Raw genomic sequence first — 22,755 nt, 5'->3', positions numbered from 1 at the left:
TTATGTTGCAGGATGTAAAAGTCTTTAGTGAAGATGGAACGAGCAAAGTGGTCGAGATTCTAGCAGACATGACAGCCAGGGACCTCTGCCAGCTGCTGGTTTACAAAAGTCATTGTGTGGATGATAACAGCTGGACTCTAGTGGAGCATCACCCTCACCTAGGATTAGGTAGGGAATGGTTAAAAGGGGTGGCGTGGTTACCTGGGGACATGACGTGTGGTTCGTGTGAATGCGCTTTCAGCTGGATCATTTCCTTTCTGCTGCTTTTGTGTATGACATTAGCTGAAGCCACATACATGCTTTTTGTGTATTGCGATTTGTTGTGTTAAGCTTTTCTCTTGTTTCCCATCTTCTATTTTTATTTTTAAAAATAACAGTAACTGTCTAATCCTCACTATAGAGCTCTGTTGCTACCTTGCTGTGTCTGAAGCTATTGCACATAAACAGCTTAGGCAAATTAAGCCTGATCCATGGAGCGCTGGTCCTGTGAACAGCTCAGCTCAGCTCATCACCAGCCGGAGCCCTGAACGAGCACACTCGGTTTCGAATGCCCACAGCAGTGCTTATGAAAGCTGTAGTGGGGGTGGGGGAGGGAGCAGGGGGCAGCCAAACTTGACCCGGGAAGGAAAAAGCGATGGCACCGCTGAGTACACAGGCAGTCCCCGGACCGGTGGTGGCATCTGCTCCCCAGGCAGCATTCTTCACCTGACTGGAATTAAGGTGTCATGGTTACAGTTCCAAGAAGACAGCAAGAAGAGAAAAACTCTGGGGAGTTAAATAACACTGCAAATCGATTTAATTACAGTACCCAACTGAATGTTGTATTTTTCAGTCTTGCTTTTCCTGTTATTTTGTGGCTGTGATGAGTTGCATGGCTCTGATGCACAGCATGCAACTACAGATTTCTCAGATGTGCTGTCTGTGACTCTGCCATAGGATTATGCTTTTAAAAAGTGTAGCATTTGGAGTATTAGTTGATATGCTTAATGGTGAGTCTTTTTCTGGAAGTCAAGGAAGACAAACTGTAAGCTGCAGTCAATAGCACTAGAACTGTGACTGCTGTCTGTAGCTAACAGAGTTCTTTAGTTCTAAAAATGCAATTCAGAATCCTTACAAATAAAAAAGAATTCACTGGAAATGTAGTACCCCGTGTTGACATTGCTAAACACAGATTCACTGCTTCACAGAACAGCACTCAAAAAGAAGAAAAAAAAAATGGGGGGGAAAAAAAAAAGCGGAATTGCAGGATATTCTGATTATTCAGGGGTTTTAATTGAATATATATCCTAATATATAAATGTGTGAAAAAAATAATAGGAAGTGTTTGTATATGGCTGTGATATACTTTTGGTTTTGAGGACATAGGATGAGGTGAAGAATTAAGGTATGAATTACAGAATCTTTATGTCCTTTGCTTCATGTGCCATATGCACACTCCTAACAGCCTTTATAAATGTGGAGTTTTATCAATGCTCATTAAACTACCAGGCTCCCTTTTGGTATATTCCCTTTCCCATCATTGCTGATTACCAAGGTATTGTGTAAACAGAAGCCTTCTCCTTTGTAACCAACATCCTTCTCCTGCCAGATTCATTCAATGATGCCACAATTCAGTGTTTGTGACATCACAATAGCTTCCATGGTGACTAATTGTGCTGTCAAACTCTGGTGTGTGACATCTCTGAATGAAACAGGCAGGAGGCTGATTAGGAAATCAAAAGCTTCTGTTTACACACAAATAACTTGGTAATTAACAATGATGGGAAAAGAGCAAGATACTTATCAGCTGCATTTATATACATTAGAGCCTGCCTGTCTCGGGGCTCTCGCTCTCAGCGGAGCACAAAGGCTGTCCCACAGAAGTAGGGGTGTAGGCAGTGACGCCAGCAGCTACCAGACTTTGTCCCCAGGCTCCATAGCTTAAGGCCGCGCAAAGCAGCGCATTGTTTGAGGGCATAAGGCTAACGTTTCAAGTGTGGAAAAGACATGATACAGATTTTATAGGTTTGGTGTTTGAAGGGATGAGGGCAGAGAAGGGGATCAAAATTCATCTTTCAGGAACCAAAGCATTCATTGCAACACATGCAATGAGCTTCAAATACCAACTTCTAGCTGTTCACCCTCTTGTCGCTGCAGTTTGAGTTCTGCTATGTGACTGCTTACTTCCAGGTTCTCGGTGACCTAAGTGGCACCCTATGTATGTCAAATACTAATCTCCTCACCTCAGATGAAGATACCAGTAGCTGCCCGAAGTTCCATATTTCCCCCTCTAAAATTAAGATTGCTTATAGCACATCTGATGTAGCAGAAGTATGAAGCAATGAAGAATAGAAACTTAGCAGTGTGGAAAGAAAAATGTTTTCAGAGCAGCAAGAATTCTGTGTTTCTATAAAAGACATATTGAGATATCCTTGATGACTTGATGCTGTAGGTGGCTATCCAGAAGCCCACCAAAAGAAGCAAATTCCTTTCATTTAACTTCTTTTCCTTGGGCTTGCCTAACATTGGTTTTTAAAGAGTTCTGTTAGCAGAACCAGTTCATCTTTTAACACTGGGCAGGCTGAGGACAAGAGTAAATCTTCAACTCTATTGCATAGTTATCACTGTGGTGATCTTCTAGGTCCCAGTTTTTTAGGAGTCTTCCTCTAATTGGTAACTTTCCACACATACTCAATTGTCTTCCAAACAACATGCATGCTTGGAAATAGCAGCTATTGGATTGCACAGATTTTTTTTGCTTTCTCTGGAGGCAATGGTGGCAATCTATCATGAGACTCGCTTAGATTTGACATGTGTAAATAATTGCTGCTGCACTTTGCCACTTGTATCTAAAATGCTTTGTGGTCAAGATGTAAGCAGTGCGAAACTTCATTATGTTGTTTCAGTTGTATCTGGAAATATACCTAACTTCTTAAATGTGCTGTTCTTTTAGTACTACTCCATTCTTAACTATCACTAATATAAGGGGATGAGATATCTGTATTAGAAATTAATGGAAATAATAATGCAGAGTTTCATGTATATATATTTTTGTTTGCACGTATATTGAATTTGATTTGCCTTAATGTGAACAAATTAAAAGCGTAAACCACACTGCTTACTAAAATACAAAAAGGGGGTGGGCTATTTCACACTAATTATGGGACATGCCTGTGTGTGGTTCAGAATGGAATCTGACTGATTTTCCCACCTTGTGTCAGTTCCACATTTCTGTGTATGTTTAGTTGGTAATACAGGGCAGTTTGGAGGAAAAAAGAAGTATGTTCTGTCCCTCCAGCACCTGCGTAGAGGAGGCTGAGTTGGTCCTATCCAATAAACAGAGAGAGATTTCTGGTCACTTTTGCTGCAATGACAATTGAGGACAAACCGACCTATTGAACTGAACAGGCTGACATCTGTGTTTCTGATTTTGTAGAAGAAAGCTCAAAGCATTCTTCTACAAAAGAAGAATGCTACAAAAGTAGCATTCCATGCCACTTGCACTAACCAAGTACAAATTGCCCCAGACTTTCCAAGTATTCAGCCATAATGGAATAGTAGCAAACCAACCAAGATTAGCTTCCTTTTACACGCTTGGGCTATGAACGCTTGCACCTTTTCTTCAGGATGGCTTGCACTGTCAAAATAAATATGTCAACATTAAATCAACAGAAATATCAACACAAGATGTCAAAAGGATCTTGAACCAGGGAAGATATACCTCTTTGCCAGTTATATGAAGCACCTAATGCACGATCACTGTGTGTATTTATGCAAACTAACAATCAGAATGCCACACTGACAACTGTTCTTCTGTACTGCAGGAGAAAGAAGACATGGTTTGTCCCTGCCTTTAGGCAAGTCTACAGTGTGTTAGGAAAGCAGTGTTCCTCACAACTTTGTGAGGTAACAGAAGCATCCAGCAGTAGAACATGTCTTTCAGGGTTCATACTGTGATGAAGATTACTATCAATATAATTTAGTGAATTTTTGAACCAAAAAAAAACCAAAACCCAATACAACAACAGAAAGACCATCTACCCTCAAAATCCCGCCATCTTCCTCATGGCGTGAAGAGAGGAGATTTGAGCTAAGCAGTTTCTTAAAGCCATGACAATAGTAATAGATCAGTTGCAATATTTGAAACTTCACCTGTGAAGCCTCTAGGATAATGTGGTGGGATTTAGGTGATGAGGACTCTGATAGTGTAAAATGTCATTGAGTTATATCAATGGTAGTATTCCAGTGTACATTAGTCAAAGAACTATCCCTAGAAGTGGTGTTATGGCTAATGCATCAGGAAGCAGCTCTTACTGTAAGAGCCACCAAATGTGGAAAATTTTCAGTATTAACTCCTTGCAAATGCAACCTGTAGAAAAGCTGGACATCACAATAGCGTGGCAAATTGTGAATTCATCAATGAGATGGTGATGACTGACAGTCTAAGTGCAGGTGAAAGACAATGGGATCATTCAGAGAGGAGTTAAATTTTCAAAGAACATTATTATGCCAAGTCAAGTAATTCAAGTGACATTCAAGAACGTGCTGCTTTTTGAGATACCAGTTGTTTTATATCCATTCCCCAAGAGAACCCAGGTGGCTGCCTGGCATTTCTAATTGTGAGAACGCAGGGATGCAGGAATATGAAGGGGCTATCTAAACATGTGATTTATTTAGAGCTACGTGAAAGTCATTTTTTGTTTGACCTCACTTTTCATTCCCTGCTCTATACAAGAGGAAAGTACTGGCTAGGAGACTTTTGAAGAACATTACATATTTTCGTAGAAACTTTTGAAGGTTTGCCAAGATAATGATTTCATTAAGTAGTGTACACTTAGGCCAGTCGCCTTCTTTTGAGTTACTGCTTTCAGTGAATTGGATTTGTTAAGCTATCTGATCATGCTTTGATGTGTCATTCTATTGACCAAAGAAGTACTGGTTATGGGAGTTACCTTGTAACCAAATGTAGAGCAGAAAATTGCCCTGTCATGTGTACAAAACATTTGTCTCTGTCAGTATTCTTGTGAAGTAGATCCTGTGACCTTTTTCATAATAAACCCCATTGTCTAGCATCTACAATACGGGCCTGAAGTTCACCTTGAAATGGACTATTTTTGTAGAGCATAGTCAAATAAGACACTGTATTTCCACAGTAACTTAAGACCTAACAGTGGCCTTTTCACTATTTTTTCCCCTTAAATCTTTCCATGTTTCCAGTTCCACAGAAAATAGAAAACACAGAGGAAAAGATTAGTGTGTGTTATTTAAGCTACTGACAGGCAGTGAGGCACACAACAAAATCTTGTTCTTTCTTTTCTCAGCAGTCCATTCTTGTGTAGCCCCAACAAACTCTGCCATTCAACTTTGTAATATTTAAGCCCTAGTTTCTTTAAAATCTCATGACAGTGTGATTTGAAAGCTATAAAATGCTTTGTTAACTTCAGTGAAGGTAATGGAAGTATACTAAGTTGCTTTTACTAATACTCTCTGGAAGATGATTTTTCTGCTTCTTCTGGTCGGTTGTGTGGTAACAGTATGTTCTTTTTCCACAGAGAGATGCTTGGAAGATCACGAGCTCATAGTTCAAGTTGAGTCCACAATGGGAAGTGAAAGCAAATTTTTGTTCAGGAAGAATTACGCAAAATATGAGTTTTTCAAAAATCCCATGGTGAGTCTTTCTGTTTCATTGTTTGCACTGCAGAGGAGGACAGGTTGCAGGAACAGTGATGGGCACTGCTGGGTCTTAAAAGATCTATTATGATCCATCTATGTCAGTACAACTGTCTAAACAGTTGAAGGGAAGACAATCTAAAGAAGGTTTAGATTAGAACAGACTTTGTGTCAGTCTGGCATTTCTGGTGCCAGAAGCAAAAAGATGCCTGAGGTCACATGGAAACTCATTGCAGAATTTGTTGCAGGTGAGAAATTAGTTTTCTTTCTCATGGACAGTCGGGCACAACTGCTGCATCCTCACATACGTTCCTCCACGCACATTTGTCATTTGTTAGTGCTTGCTTTGGAACTCATGCCTTGATTTACTGCTTGAAACCTTCCTGCACACAAAACGTTTGTAATTTTGCACTTCTGTTGAACTTCTGATCACCAATGAGCACCTGAGTGTTTTACAGAATGTTTGGGATCATAAGAGCTAGCACATAGTTTAATGTGGTATGTTATAATTAATAACAGAGTAGGGGAGTAAGACACAGAATGCTTGGCATTCAGTCCCAGACTCTTGCAGTCTGAGAATAAATCATTCTTTTGGTTTAAGAATGCAAATGCTTCCTATCCATTGCATTAGCTATTGCCATATGGCACTGTTTCTTCTCAAAGAAGCTGGTAAATGTTAGCTTTCATAATTCATTGTGCAGCCTACCTGGCAGAAGAGTGATTTCTTTTCAGTGCTTCTCTTTGTGCCTTAAAGACTGAAATCTATATTGCCTGAAGAGTGGTAATGTTTTCAACTAGAACATTTTTTGTTGTTATTCATCTTGTTGCAGTCATTGTTTTATTTCAGGCATTTCTGCGTGTCTTCATGCTTGAAATAATGTTGAAATATTTCAAGACTGATTTAATGGAATTGTACTGAATTACATGAGCATTTTTAAACATGGTAAAGGAAAAGGAGAACTGGAGGAAAAAAATGTAAATCAAGTCATCTGTTTAGCAAGGAGCTGTTTGACTTCTGTGATGTAAAGTTTCAGCGTGAATGAGATATTGAAGAGAAGGCCTGAAAATTAAAATGTCTGCAGAAGCACTCTGTGTTATGAAATATTTGCTTTGTGATGACAGGATGGGGGAGAAGAGGGTAGATCCTTACTTTGACATTATACAAATGTAGCATGTGAAGCGGGGAATGTGACATCAGTCAGAATTATTGAACACATCCTTTTTAAGTTTTTAGTATTTCATTTCCTAGAACACACCACTGACTGATCATTACAAGAAAAAATTTTGGACTGTGTTATATCATCCTGAAATGCAAATAGATACAGGGGTAGGTTTTACAAAAGATGAATTGAAAAGTTTGAAGTCCTCAGTATAAACTCACTGTTGAACAACCAACTGAAAGCATCAGCAGTCACTCATAGGCCTTCATACTTAAAATCTCAGAATGGCAATTCATGCTATGTGTTGTGATGGAACTGAGCAGGTTTTAGATGGAACAGCGAAGAACTGTATTTTGGATAACAGGAGTATTATCAAAGCTAGAAGTACTTACTGGAGATTCTGCGGCATTCCCACATGAGATTTCTTTTCATGCATTTTTATCTTGTTTGGCTCTGCAAGTTAGAGGTATCTCTTTGTTTCTCCTGCTCTGTATCTTCCATGTGGCTAGTGGAGTTACGGAGTTTGTTCATGAGATAGTCTTCCTGGATAGGGAGGTGAATATGGGAATTCAGTGGGAAAATGTGCAATAAACAAGAGCTGTTGAATACCTGGCATGCAGAACTGTCCCTGCCTAGAAAGTAGAGACCTTTAAAGACCCAGAAAGCCCTTAGGAGAAGAGGAAGCATTGGGAAAGTGGACTTAGGAAATACTGTGTACAGGATGTTTAAAAATCCAAATTCTGTCTGCATGGCCTCATGGCTTACAGCTTTGGTGACCAGAAGGAAGGAAAGAATGGCATTTGAAAGCCTTAGTGTTACTTTGTGTGAAAAGAGGTCTCCAAGTTGATTAAGAATGATAGTTTGACAAAATTATGATTGGAACAATTATGATTCTATATAATATAAGTGTACAAATAAAATATGACTTTTTTTTTTTTTTTTTTTCCCTCTTTTTGTGTTTAGAATTTCTTTCCAGAGCAAATGGTTGCCTGGTGCCAACAAACAAATGGCAGTATTCCACAGTCACAACTTCTGCAGGTACTGTAAGTTATCTGTGTGCACAAGGTTTTGGAATTGTAGGGGAGAGTTGCAGGGAAAGGGGAATTCGAAAGTCTAGAGATGGCTGGTTGGGGAAAGACCGGTTAGTTAGCATGTATTATTAATGCTGAACCTGACAAAGAGCTAACTCATTGGCTTTGAGGTGTATGTTACAAACTCAAAGTGTTCGTAGCGGTTTTCATAAGTATTTGTTCCATGGTTTTTGAGCTTTCTCAGGTAAATGCTCTGTGGGTACCCAGAGGCAGCCACCTCTGTGTATCAGTCACTAAAGGACTTTCTCTCCTTCTCTAGTGTTGTGCTAGGAGCTGCTTCCCCATTGCTGACGTCCATCAATAGTTCAGATAGAAGTCCTAGGTTATGCTTTGGGTTCCTAATACTAACACATCAAGTATTTTTTAAAGTAACCAAACTAAGTGCAGATAGTTACAGAAAACTTGAGGTGTATTATTTGCAAAGTTATCCCATGTAAAGCTTCCCAGCCTAAATTACAGGTGTGTGTACCCTGTGCCCGTGTGTTGGTGTAGCTCTGTAATCTGGGTGGCAGTGACTTGTGCGTGCCCTGAGTTTTTACTGAAGTTTTGATGTCACTGTACAGTTTTTTGCTTGCTCATGAAGGAGCTGAGGTGCAGTCAGACAATCTCTGAGGACAGTGCTGAAGGGCTACTTTTAAGGATGCCATCCTAAACCCTCTAGACAAACGTTCTTCACCTTCAATCACTTTCTCAAATAGGAGACATTCAACTCACAGGTGTGTTGAGGTCAAATTAAAACACACTGTTAAATAATACCACATTCAGTATATAAGACAGTGGTGCCTGGAAGACGCGAATAACATGTACCATGGATAACACAGGAAAATTATAAAGCTGAAGGCTCAAGTATATGAAGAAAGTACAAATAACAACTCATTTCTGTCATTTTGCACATGTGCAAATTCACATTGACTACTTGGTAAAATTCAATCTTCTGCTCGCTTGTGAACTAGTTTGCTCATTTGGACCTCTAATACTTTAAAATCTATTAAATACTGGTTCCATTTTTCATCAAAAAGATCTTAATGCATTAGCGTGCATTTTCAGCTGGGAAGCAAAAAGACAGGTCCTGTAATTAAAATTGAAAGTCACGTGCAATAAGGTCAAATGTCCTTGGGTCAACTTTGCACTCGTACTTCTCTAATTAGGACCCTGCTTTTCATGGCGCACTAAATACTTCTAGAGCAGGAACTTCTCCTTCATGTCGCCACACAAGTACTTCATGGCCTACTTACTCAGGCTGGGTAATCTGCAGAGATGTGGGCCAGACAGGGAGAAAGCACTCTGAATGGGCAAGCACTCCTTCCAGTGCTTTATAGCGTGGTAATCAGGAACCCAAACTGTAGGAATAGAAGTGAATACACCTTGGACCCTTTATCTATCAGTATTAAGTGTGGAATCAGGTTTGCGTGTTAGGATGAGAAGAAGGACTGACTAAAAGAGCAAGACATTTTTGAACATTTGGAGCCTAGTGTGTCTTCAGAGGCAAAGCAAAACTGTACAATATTGTGAAATCATAGAGTTTGCTTCTGGGAAGGTTCAGTTAGGTGCAGTCCTGGAAAAGCGTTGACTCATGGGGATTAACAGTGCAAGAGAGTTGGGCAGAGAGGGTGGATACATTCTCTTTAGTCATAATGCGAGAATATCATGTGGTTTTTTAATTACGCAGAATATAGGAAAGAATTTGAGCATCATTTTAGAATACCATGCTCAGCTTTAAGAGCTAATATTTCTAGTCTTAACAATAGCATTAATTAGGGTGGGATCTGTTTTCTCTGATGTTAGTCTTGCTCAGATATACAAAAATCTTGCATCTTAGATTGCTTTTGGTTTTATCTGCCTGGACTGTAGTTTAGCTGCCTTTGGAGAGAATAGTACCTGCATCTGGTCTCTAATTTTCAGAGCTGAGAAGTAAATCTATAGTACAAATAGCAAGAATTTTGACTATTCTTTTCTAGTCTGTTTGGGAGGGTAATGAAAAACAAGTACATTTTAATGCAACAAAAATTCTAACAGAGCAATGGTTTTTGGTTTGTTTTCTGTGAGCATTGCCTACAAAATAATACCAAAATACATTTCAGAGGCATCTAGACCAACAGGTCTTATGAATTTTTCTTCCTATTACGTGAATTTATTAAGAGTTTGGCATTTAAATTACTTACCAAGCTCTCTGTCATTTAAAAATCTAGCCCACTGTAGTAAAGGAACAATCCATCAACTGGCTAACCATAGTTAATACTTCCTTCCTTTGACATACGGCAAATCAAATGATTCCATATGTGGTCCCTCTAATTATGCCAAGAACTTATATACTTCTGGATCTGGAGGTGTAGTATCATTGCTGACATTTATTTTACTGCTCCAAGTTTTCATTTGACTTATATACTCTGTTGTCACAGAATCACAGAATTGCAGGGGTTGGAATAGGCCTCAGGAGGTGATCAAGTCCAGCCCCCTAGGCCTGACATACCTCTCATCCTGGGGCAGGTGCATATATGCTGTACAGGACTTTGGTATGGGAAATCCTGCAATAGGCTGTTCCCACTCTAAAATTTTGGCTAAAGCTGCAGATTTTGGCCAATGTTTCCAAGTTAGACTAGTTGGCTGAATAGTATGGATGAGGCATTATTTTCTTTAAATAAAGAATAAGCTTAATTTGTGTCCTTTCGGGCCAAACACAAGTTGAATGAGGATGCAGAGAAGGGTTTAGTCTTTTGGAGATTTAAGTATTCACAGAGAAAACAGGAAAATGAGAGTATGTGAACTTGAATTGTTTTTACAGTACTGTAGAAAAACCTGCTGTATAATAAATACTGAGATTCTGCTTCAGAAACACCCTAATTAAGGTTCCTGCTTCAAATCTGCATTCAAACCAGTCCAACTGTAGCTCCCACTGATAGTTGCTGTTCTGTGCCCTGGCTGTGCAGCTGGATTACCTCCGGTTGAAGCTGTGTGGAGACTGGATGTCTCTGCACATTTCATTTATCTGTCAGGCCATTAACTGTTCTGGGTTGGGGAGGGTTTGAACAGCAGTTCATCTGGATTTGCATCGCTGAAGCTGCTAGTCATGGCACAAAGGAGATAACAGAAAGTTATCCAAGTAGATGCGATGGGAGGAGAAGGAATGTCCATTTTGGCTGTAAATCAGTTTAAACATGTAGGTCAATTTAAGCATACAGTGAAACTATGCCTGAAGCCAGTGAAGTGGCTTGCAATTTGCCTGTCTTTTCTGCAAAGAAAAATGTCAATTTTATGATAAATGTGTAGGACAGTTATCAGTTATGTTTTCCTCTCCAACAGAACTTTCTAAACTCCAGTAGCTGTCCTGAAATACAAGGTTTCTTGCACGTGAAAGAGCTGGGTAGGAAATCATGGAAGAAATTGTATGTGTGTTTGAGGAGGTCAGGACTTTATTGTTCTACAAAAGGAACTTCAAAGGTAAGATTAAAAAAGAACTTGCACACTACTAACATGTGAAAGGAGTTTCTTCTTTTACAGTGGATTTTTTTCCTGTTTATTTTTAAATATCTGCACAAAGTGTTTCCCTTTTTATTGCATAGAAAAGGATAAGCAAACCATGATCAAATGAAAGCAAGTCTTGGACTCTCAGTTTATGACAGTGGCTTTGTAACTTTGTTACACAATAAAGTCAACCTGGCCAGACAACAGAATTGTGTTTGCTGAAGTCATCTTAACAAGGTTAACAAGAAAAATCTTACTGTTCAAACATGTTGTTGATGAATTTATTTTAAATGATACTTTGAAAAATATTTGGCATTATCTAATTTTCAGAGTTTCCAGAAGCAATGAAATAGGCAATGCCACTTTCAATTCAGTGCATTTGAATAATTATCTTGTCAACTTCTTCTATGAAGCACCTTAGGCTAGTAGGCTGACAGGCTACTAGTAGGCTAGTAGGCATAGCAACTTGCAATGTCCACTTCGGGCTTTCTGAGAGGAGCAGAGCGTTCACATACTGCCCTCTGTTGGATGTTGGTCTTTCGAGATTGCAGTGCTTGCAGAAAGGTGTTCCAGAAGCTTATTCTTATATGTTCTAAAACACATTACTTCTGCAGGAGCCAAGACATTTGCAATTGTTGGCTGACCTAGAAGACAGCAATATCTTCTCATTGATAGCAGGCAAGAAGTTGTACAATGCACCTGCAGAGTATGGATTTTGTATAAAGGTAAATCTCACAAAGTTCTTTCAGAATAACAAGATGGTGACAGTAGCTCAGAGCCCTGCCAGCTAAATGGGATGTATGTAAAAGTCTGCAAGTATTTCTGTCAGGAAGACCTGATCTTGAAAGTCTTTTGTTTGGCAGACGTCCTATGAATCTTGCCATCATTTTATGTGACATTTTTAACACTTTGTCTGTTGCTTCTTTGGATTGGGAAATTTCTGTGCAGGATCAGCTCGGTGCTGAAGCATGGTGTGCCTGTGAGGTGGCCTTGGTTCACCTTACATATGAAATCATTTTTTCCTAGTACTCTGATGGAACAGGAAAGTTTCTCTGGGCAGTGAGTACCAAAACTGTGTAGCAGCAAGGATCAAACTGTGATCTCGTCTAACTACCATAATCATGGGCCAGAGGTTTGCATTTATTTAAAGTGAAGGATTGTCATGGAAGATAGGAAATACAAATAAGCAGTTGCTGTTAAGGATTTTAAAACTGTTGTGCCGATGGATAGGGTTGTATTTTTTTGCAAGAATACCCAGATCAGTTCAGAAGATTTCTTAGCATTTAGGATTATTATTAATTTGCTTTCTTTAGAGATTCTCTTTCTCTAGTACATGCATATACTTGTACGATTTATTTTTATGGAGGAAGAAGAGTAAGGCATAGCAGCATAAGCTCTTTCCTGATCGGATCGCATCCAGAGTTGTCCCTTTTATGTGCTGCCACTAAAATGTCAGTAAAAGTACTTCAAAGCTCCATCTCATTTTCTGTCAAGGAAATATGGATGGGAGCTGGTTTTATTGACAGCAATGAAGTCATCTCCTTCCTAGCAACTGTTCTGGAGCTAGACTGTATTGGTTTGACTTAGTAGAGGCTGCCTAAGGATATGTACTGAACTGATGGAAGCAGACATTTGGGAAGGTACTCAGTGGGAAGAGCCCAAGCACTCTCTCTTTCTCTGCAGGGCAGCATCGTGGCAAGGTAGGCATTTCTGGTCCATTCAGGATAAAGCCTGTCATCTCCTACATGTACTGGGCACTTTATTTATGGTCAGCTTCAGAAGCTGCCACAACCAGCAACTGAGTGCATTAGGTTGGAAAGTTGTGAGGGGCTGCTCTGTGATGCTTGCAACATGGAGGCCCGCATGTGGAGATGATGAGAGTACTGCGCAGGGAGATACATAAAAATCTGAACATAAACAGCAGGAAAAGCTTTAAACTGCAGGAGAACTTCCAGAGTGATGACTGTATGGGAATGATGGTGGTATAGCAAAGAGGGCATGGAAGGGAAGGATCTGGTTTCTGTCTATTTCTGACTCTTGAAGGCGTCTGTGTGGTTTAGGATCAGTTACTGAAACTTTGAGTTTCCAAACAAATAAAAAACAGGTACGCTCTTTGTTTCTCCTTCTGAAATGACTTGAGTACCTTGTTCCTATATACTGCAAGAATTGTAGAGTATTACAGAGCTCTGAAGTTTATCTTGCTGGATCAAGCAAAGAAAGTAATTTCATTCAAAACTTGTTTGACTTCTGATGAGCTTGAATTCAGGGCGATGTAAGCCTTCTCTGACCAGTTCGTAGACATTTACTATATTTGCCTTTACTTTACAGTAAATTTACAGTGTTGTTGGTTTTTACTGAATGGAGCTGAGTTCTTTCTAATCCTCTATAGCCCAACAGAGTAAGAAATGAAACGAAGGAACTGAGGTTGCTGTGTGCTGAAGATGAGCAAAGTAGGACATGCTGGATGACTGCCTTTCGACTCCTCAAGGTATCAGATTTCTTCTGTAAATACAGCTATACCTGTTGTCAAGTTGCAGTTGCCATTTTTTTTTGCTTATTAAAAAATACCTGCATGTTCTTGAACGTCATCTACCTCCAAAATATCAGGGCTAAGAGCGGCATGTGAGATAGAACTGTCCCTCCCGAACTTTTAAGCACTGCACTCAGATGAATCCTCTGTGCATATGAATCCAGTATAATTTCAGAGCTACTGTATAAGTAGTATTTTGATTATGGTAAGTGAATATATCACCTAGAACAGAGTGTTTTTTGACTTCTGAGTTTTTTCAGTTATTATTATTTTTTTCTGAAGGTTCAGAAACAAGTTAAATAACAAAAATAAGCCTCTGTCTCTACGTTAAAGTTATTCAGACCTGAGACTAAGTAATTAAATTTCTTGATAATATGGAAAGAGGCTTCCCAGTACTTTTTAAACAAAATCACTGTAGGAAGTACTGAGGAGAAAGTTGGTTATTTTGTACTGATGGAAGCAGAAGTTCTTTTCTTTTAAAATCTATTCCTGAAGATGCTCCTTTGAAAAGAACTATTACTTTCTTCTTTCTACCTGACTCAGTCCTACATCATGTTAAAGGGAATACATACCTACAAAAAAATTAAATATATAAAATATATCTGGGTTTTCTCTAATGGGTTGTCCATGAAAATCCCACTTCTCTTCCATGCATTTATCTTACTCTCTAGTACTCTTGTTTCAAAATCTAACAAAGAAATGTAAGTACAGGCACACACAAACTGGTACTATAGTACCCCATACTAGATACACATCCACCAAAACAGGAATGGAAACCCTGAACTCAGTCAACTGTAGCTCTTTCTATAGTAAACACAGAATTCTGGGTACTCAGATAGGGCCAGCCACAAAATCCCTTTATGTCTGAGAACAGGGCTGTCCCCAGACACTGCAGTCTGTGCTGTCTGTGACTGCTGTCTGCCAAGCTGTGTGCGAGATGAGTTCTGTCATCATTAGTGCTGTGAGCAAGCACTAGGGGACACAGCTTCAAGGTTATGCTGGGATGTTCCCTGAGGCCACTGTGGGCTCCATCTGCTTGGTCTCTCACCCAAGTGACTACAGTTGCTTTTCCTACTTAAGAATCAGGTCACATCAGCAAAACCTGTGTGTTCCACTCCACTCCAGACCTCTCCAGCAAAATGCCCTTCTCCCCACCAGCACTGCAGGACTACCTGCTGAAGGCACATTTCCACGCAGTGACTAGGGTGCTGATGGGGAGCAGGTGTGTCAATGGGTATGTGGTTTTGTGGCTTCCTGGGGTAGAGGAAGAGCTCCAGAGATTGTGGAATCGTTAAATCATAGGATGGCCTAGGTTGGAAGTGATACTAAAGATCACCTAGTTCCAACCCTCCTGCCGCGGTCAGGATTGCCAACCATCAGGCTGCCCAGTGCCCTCCATTCAGCTTGGCCTTGAATGCTTCCTGAGATTGGGCTGTGTTGCATGAATGTCTTTTATTTCCCACCCCAGCAGCTTTCAAAGCTTTGTCTTGTTAGTCTGTTCTTAAGATGTGACAAATGTTTACTACAGTTATCTCTTCCTTTCTTTGGGTAGACTGTGTATCATGCAGTGAAAGATGATTAAGGGCATGTAGTCAGGGAAAATTAAGGCTGTGCCTCGCAGCTACAGCTGTGGCTCTCCTTTTTATTTACCTGCACATTCAGCTTTTGGTAATAATAACGAGGTTTTACCTCGTTAGCAAAATTACATACACAACTTCAATTAGAACATTCTGTAAGCAATGTTGATGTACTTCAGCTGTGCCCCTCTTGGGAAGGCACTGAGTGCTGCCCAAGCTACCAGTGTTTCTAAAATTGATCTCAGTGAAGGACGGATATGAGTAGTTCACTCGCTTTTTAAGGATGAGAAAAATACTGGAGGTGTTACTTTCTGTCAAAATTTATTAAAACATTGAGTGAATTAGAAAGCTTTATAACATTGTGAAAGCTGAGTTCATCTTTGTGTTATCTTTTACTAGACTTCTTATGCATATGTACATATGTTTAAGCTCAAATTATTGGAGGGTAAAAAGAGGGGGAGGTGATATTTGGACCTTGAGTGAAAGCTTATATTCTATAAGGAATATATGTTAGTAGCTGAGAGTGGCAGAGATGAGCTGTGTATCTTGCTCAATCTTGTAGAAGCGCTATCTTTTAAATAAAGTTATTGTGCATACTTATTGCTCTATTCCCACCTGCCAATCACTATTCCTCAATGCAAATTGCTCTGGGACAGTTTCTGATCATGGACATAAAGTGACAGCACCTTGTTCCAGTGTAAGTGGAATCAATACACGTTTCTTTTTCTAGGGTATACCTTTGCATAACGATTTGTTTGCTTTTCTGTTGACAGTATGGAATGCTGCTGTATCAGAATTACAGAATACCCCAGCAGAGAAAAGCCATGCTTCCACACTTTTCCACTCCAGTTGTAAGTAATGACCTTTGTTTCCTTAACGTATCATGCTTAAAAAGATGTACTGACTTTTGCATTTTAAAAGTGGAAAATTTTACACTAAGAAATGTAAATCCAGCATTATGTAGCAAATCAATGTCAAGTTCACATTTCCTATGAGTACAATTTATGTAGCTGGCTCTCCACTTATCTTAGGTTTACATTATCCACGTGATTGAAAAATCTTGGATATGCCAGTCACTTAGAGATGTACAGCACAGAGACATCTGGCTGTCCCTGCAGAAGCCAGCTTAGGTCTGGCAAAACACACTCTTAAATCTCATAAAAAGTGTTGGGCCAAAAGCTGACTGTTAGCTATCTAAAACTGAAGATGCTATATTTGGATCCCAGCTGGCCCTGGAAGTGAGTGGGATATGGTAACAGGGCAAGTGGGCAACCTGAACAACAGAGACTTTGGATCTTCTCCCTTCCATATGGCCTATAAAGAAAAACCATGTATTTTTGTGTCTGTTAATGCTTTTCAAGGAAAAGAAAAATAGATGTGTTTCCCATGTTGTTAAAGGATAGCTTCGGAAAGTCTTCTGAAAGTAAAACGTTTTGAAATGAAACTCTCTCAAGTTGGTTTTTTCTTTCCCTGTTTTTTGAAACAAGTGAAAATTCCTTTTCAGAGAAGTGTATCTGAAAACTCACTAGTAGCAATGGATTTTTCGGGGCAAATAGGAAGAGTTATTGAAAATCCTGTTGAAGCACAGAGTGCTGCCATGGAAGAAGGACATGCTTGGAGGGTAGCTATTTTCTCTTCTTTTCTATTTATTTTTTTCATCAGTGTCTGTTGAGAGCCAAGACACAGAGTGTGCTATGATACTAGTGCAGTGCTGGTCACAGTATAGCTTAGATCCGACCTAAAACAATCACACTGCAAGCATGCAGATCTGAAAGTCGATATCCATCTTTAGCGAAACTGTCACATTCACAACAACCTTCTACCACTGCTTCTCTGTCCCCCTAGTGTCCAGAGGAAAGTTGAGGGGGAAAGCAGACTCACCAGAACTTTACTGCCAGTTTGCAAAACCAGTCTCTGAGGAGGAATATGTCAAATTAAATGCTTCCCCACATGGAAGAGTCTGGGGCTCTGACTAATGGCTTGCTCCCAGTAAGTTTAATTGCAGAAAATATACAAGAGGCAGAACCTCTTGCAATGAAAACTGATGTAATTTGTTTATAGTGTCTTGTGGACAGGCAGCTGCAGTACAAGTTTTCCCCCATGCTCGTCTCTTAGGGAATAGGAGTCATCACTGGAGCACTAGCTAGTGCTTTATGTACGGGAGGGAAATACTGCTTGATTTACTGAGTGCCCAGTATTTTGCCTGAGCAGAAACATATCAGACTTTTCTTTTTTTCTGTCATATTTTTTTCTTTTCTTTTTTTATTATTTTAAAGATACTGAGCTTTCACCATTAACATCTGGCTTGCGTTTTAAGCCAACTGAACTGAGCTGCTGCTTGTAGATTAGTCCCCTTCAAAGTTGCATTTCTTTTTCTCATCCTTGCATTAAACTTGCCGAGCCCCAAGTTTCCTGTAAATTAAATCTGTATTGCATGTGCACTAATTCTCTTCTGTTGAGGTTTTAGTGTGGATTTAATGGTAATTCATTTTCTCTATAGAAACGTAGCACAAGAATGAACATCTTGGGTAGCCAAAGTCCACTCCACCCTTCCACACTGAGTACAGGTAAATTCTGCTGTTTGTAAGCATAGTGTAAGAGGCTTTGATGAGTAAATAAAAGATTATTTCCTACAAAGACAGAATGCAACCATGCAGTGTTAATGCCCTTATATGAAATACTATGTTTTATGATTAGCTTCTGTCATTAGTATGCCTACATATAGACATTATAGAAGGAACTTACCTTTCCTTTAAGGCACGCTCAGGATTTGCTTCAATTTTAATCTTTTGAAACCCAGATTTTACAAAAATTGAAACTACATAAGTGTTTATAGCTAAAAAAAAATAATAATCCAAAAGTCAGTTCTTCATTTTGAACAAGGAAGATCAACAAGTGATTTGATTGTTTTAAAGTAAGAGTCTTCCAAATAGCATTTATTCTGTAATAACTGCATAGTGCAAAGTAGATACCTGTAATGTGAACCCTGAACATCTCTGACATTGTAAGTTTATTAAAATAATAGGAAATTGCACATTAGTGTCCTGGATTTTTTACAAGGAAGCACGGGTATTCTGAGTTTTTATTCTGCTGAATGGAACTTAGACATATCATTTGAAAAACAATGAAACAGTAATAAAAATATCTGAGGATAACTGCACCCATGAAAACACAATCTGAAGTGCTTTTAATTCTCCTAGAGTTAAAGGGACTTGGTTCTACCTTGTTAGCTCACATGTTGCAATCCAAGAATTGTTTAGGTGCAGCATTTTCAGGAGATGGTGAAAGGGCAATGTCTTGCCAACCTGATCATATATCTGCAAATCCTAAAGTCCAGGGAGATACTGCCTATGCACTTGGTTTATCACGGTTATGCAACAGCTGGTGCATCTTCTTCACATCGATTCATTTTCATACTGACAATGACAATTCATATTCTGCAACAAAACAATACCCACTTTTAAAATGTGTAAATAAATATCATGTGGAAGTAACTGGTGTACCTTACTGTTTTTTAACCATTGTGTCTTTTCCCTCTCACCTCCAGTTATTCATAGGACACAGCATTGGTTTCATGGCAGAATCTCCAGAGAAGAATCTCACAGGATTATTAAGCAACAAGGGCTAGTAGATGGGTAGGTATTCCTGTTGTTTGGTATTTATGATCTCATGGTAAGTACTGTGGACAAGAACACAACTTCTGCTGTAAGGCTGAACATGTTTGTAAGCACTAATGAGTACCCTGGCTCTTAGTGGTCCTATTGTAAATTGCTTGGAATTCCAGAAGCCTGAGTACATGTTTGCAGGAGTGGGCTCTAACACTTCATCTGGAAAACAAAACACTAAGAATACAGGATTTGTTGTTCCGTTGGTGTTTTTTTTCTTTCAACAGAGGTAATCAAATTTTAGAGAACGTTAGAATTTGAAAATAATGACTTCAAGCTGCATCAAGGAAATATTTCTTCAGGCAAAGCTGTAATTATCCATTTGCACACAAATTTGTAATCAGCTATTTGTGCTTTTTTGCATGTATCAGAGCAGCTGATGAATATTTCTTCCTATCTCTGTTCTATAGGAAAGAAAGCACCTGTTCCATTTCTGTAAATTGGCTATAGCTGAGACTTAAGTATTTTCTCAGCATCCTTGTTTCACTTAGCTGCATGTAGCTATGGTAATTCTAGAGAAATTCCTTAAATTGGAGTTCAACAATGAATTATTTGTTGGATGAGAAGAACATGGTTGTCTTCATTTCACTGATCTCACTTCTGATAGGGTTTAGGTAGAAGCTTCCATCCTGTCTTCTCAGGAGTCAAACCTTGCAACTGCATTTTTTGATTTGGGAGCATAACTAAGTTTTTTGATTCATAGCTTGTGGAGAATTAAACACATTAGAGAAATAGTGCATGTGCACGTTCATCAAACAGTGTTTTTTATTGCACCGGATTTTTTTTTTTTGTCAGTGTTCATGGCCTAAAGCTATTGGGATTTGTATGAAAAAAAATACTTTAGCTAGCAGGCCAATGAAAGCAAAAGAGCACTGCTGAAGGTGGGCACAGCTGATTTGTTGAGTTTCTGGCTCTCTCTCATTACAGAACTGCTTGGCTATCTTGGGTCCGTTTTCACATTTTGCATTAAGAATCTGGTAGTCTGTGCTTTTTTGAGTATTCATACAATCACTGCCACCTTTGAGATTGTTCAATTTGTACTCCAGAGTATTTAGTCACTATGGATGTTTGAGATTGGTTTGCATTCAGTGGTAGTGAGGTCATTCAATTACAGCAAAGGAACTGTATTACCTGTGCGCTCTGAGATATATAGGTGACAGTTTTCAGAACAGAAAAGTCTTGTTTGTGTTCTCCTGCTAAGTGTGTTCTTGAAAAAAAGAAGCTAAAAAGTTAACGCTGGGGAAAAATAGGGAAGGCTTCTAGTGGCTCTTATTAACGTGTCCAGCAATGTAAATATGAAGTTGATGCTTCTATTCTTTGTTTGTTTCTTGAAGCTATTGTTGAGGGTATATCTGTATATGTTGTCATTGTTACTGCAGACAGGCTGTTTTTTTGCCAAAGAAGTTGCATAAACACTCGCGGGGTCAGTTGTGCTGAGCTTTGCACTGTGCCCCCAGTTTATGATACTTTGCATTATCAGAAATAGCTGGATGAAAGGTAATTTAGAAATATCTGCAGGACCAGCTGGAGTGACTGTAGGGCAGGGGCAGGTGAGATCTTTCTTGCTGAGATGAATCTCTATTTGTAAAGTCTTAGGTCCCTTTTCCACACATCTTGTCTTACTAGGAAGAAAAAGGAAAGTGAAACATGTTTTCCAGTAGTGGCAAGACATGCCATCTCTTGGTATTGGAGTGATCCTGGTTACGATGGTGCATTTTTGTGGTATTGACATTTCTCAGTTGGCTCAGAGGAGCTAGGGTAAGTTCTTTCAGGTCCATAAAGTACAAGCAGTTCTTGCAACTCAGCCTTGAAAGAGCATGTTCCTGCCTTAGTAGTTAGCCAGTAAGAGGGCTTGAGGCCTGACCAACTACAACACTTAGCCATCTCACAAGTCCACTTGTGATTAGCATTCTGGACTTTATGCCAAAGGGATATACTCGTTTCCTGTGGCAGGGAGAGGTTCTCCTACCTCAGCTCATAAATGTTAAGGAAAGGAGACATTTTTGATTACCTAAATTGTCTATATACTTTTCCTTGCTAAAGTATAGATTTAACTATTTGAATTAGGACTTTGTGGGTCAGCTCAGAAGTGACAATTCCATTGTTGTTGCCAGTTATACTTCCTAAAGCATATTCTTTTCTAAGGATGCTGAGAGAAAAGTAGTCTCTTTTAGAGGAAAATCATTGTGTGTTGTCCCCATCCTGATGATGTGGATGTTAATTAACTGAGAAGTCATTTTAAGGAAGTAATGATCTGTTAGTGGAATTGCAGCCACTTACCTTAAATGTAACTTACTAACACTGAAGTTCTGTAAACTAATCCAAGATAATGGAGGATGGGAACGAATTCTTGTATATTAATACAAAAAAGCTTCATGCATACGTAGGTCACTCTGAAAGTAATGCCTCCTACATGGGTTGCTCAAAAAGTAATGGTTTTTATTTATTTCTGTGGAAAAAAGTACCGATACACAATAAAAACTATTTGATAGAGCAAATTCTCAGCTACAAAGCACCACCATTAGCTAACCATTTTTGCTAGTGATGAACAAGAGCATGGATGCTGCACACGTAAAAATCTGTGTCAGTGGAAGCGACCCACAGTTTCACAGCTGCTGTGATAGTGTTGTTGCACACACCGTTCATCAGGTGTCAAGGCTGACACCTTCAGCCTCGTATTGGTTCAGTATCCTGACAATCTTGCACACGGTGTTCTTTCTGCCTCAGTATTTGAGTTTTTTGGGGCCTTCTTGGTATAAACTTTGCAATATTCCAGTGTTCCCACCATTGTTTCCAACGTATTGAAGCCTATATTCAGCTCCATACACAGTTCTGTGATTATATTCTGGAGATTTGTGCAGCTTATCTTTCACGTGACTGCTGCCACTGCTGAAACGCACCGGTCACTGCCTCACTGTGCTCACATCCACTGTTTTATCTCCATAAATGTTCTGCAAGTGTCAGTGAATGTCAGTGGGTACAGTTTCTTTTGCATGGAGGAATTCAGTGACTTCATCACTTGGCTTCATCCACACTTCCATGTCAGATGCCATTCTGTCAGGCTTCCCCTCTGCCGCCATCTGTCACATGGCAACAAAATGTAATGAAATTTTGGTGGGAAGGTTCAACCTTTACTGCCATTCCGCCAACATCTGCCTCTGACATCATGGGCCAACTTCATAAAGTAAGAGGCATTACTTTTGAGGCAGCCCGCAAAAGGGGAAGAACATAAATTGGGGAAGAAATGATGACATGCATTTTTCACTTTCTCTTCTTCTGTTAGTCTTGCATAAGCCTGGTATAAAAACGAAGAGCAAATTGCCGGTTAAAGCAACTGAAGAAGAGTTAAACAATAGTACAAAATTACTTAGTACTTCTGATTATTTACATGGAAATGGATTGTTGTATTTACTGTGTGCTTAAAAATGTTCTCTTCTAGGCTATTTCTTCTCCGGGACAGCCAAAGCAATCCAAAGGCATTTGTACTTACACTTTGCCATCATCAAAAAATAAAGCATTTTCAAATCTTGCCGGTAAGTAACTTTTTTTTTTCTTTTCAAAACTGATAATAAAAATAGAATAAATTGTAAACTGACAGATTGTCATCATCCAGAGAGGCCT

At 39.3% G+C, this 22,755-nt stretch overlaps 1 protein-coding gene across 20 annotated transcripts in view; it reads left to right on the top strand.

Moving 5' to 3' along the window:
- GRB10 (growth factor receptor bound protein 10) overlaps window positions 1–22,755 on the top strand; it is a 134,526-nt gene that overhangs the window by 107,863 nt on the left and 3,908 nt on the right. For 15 of the 20 annotated variants that reach the window (XM_085537991.1, XM_085537986.1, XM_085537996.1 and 12 more), the window contains 11 exons: window positions 12–168; window positions 5,532–5,647; window positions 7,773–7,847; window positions 11,201–11,338; window positions 11,977–12,087; window positions 13,752–13,850; window positions 16,243–16,320; window positions 16,974–17,090; window positions 17,970–18,036; window positions 19,017–19,104; window positions 22,574–22,667. In XM_085537991.1, the coding sequence (XP_085394117.1) occupies window positions 12–168; window positions 5,532–5,647; window positions 7,773–7,847; window positions 11,201–11,338; window positions 11,977–12,087; window positions 13,752–13,850; window positions 16,243–16,320; window positions 16,974–17,090; window positions 17,970–18,036; window positions 19,017–19,104; window positions 22,574–22,667 (1,140 nt within the window). Of the gene's footprint in view, window positions 1–11; window positions 169–1,727; window positions 1,747–5,531; window positions 5,648–7,772; window positions 7,848–11,200; window positions 11,339–11,976; window positions 12,088–13,751; window positions 13,851–16,242; window positions 16,321–16,956; window positions 17,092–17,314; window positions 17,459–17,969; window positions 18,037–19,016; window positions 19,105–22,573; window positions 22,668–22,755 lie in introns of those variants that run through there. The other 5 variants (XR_014942862.1, XR_014942861.1, XM_085538001.1 and 2 more) reach the window with 4 other exon arrangements.

The sequence above is a fragment of the Coturnix japonica genome, chromosome 2 (assembly GCF_054131305.1).
Source record: "Coturnix japonica strain WE chromosome 2, WE-NBRP24, whole genome shotgun sequence".
Taxonomy (NCBI): Eukaryota; Metazoa; Chordata; class Aves; order Galliformes; family Phasianidae; genus Coturnix; species Coturnix japonica.
This window is presented reverse-complemented; position numbering and strand designations above follow the sequence as displayed.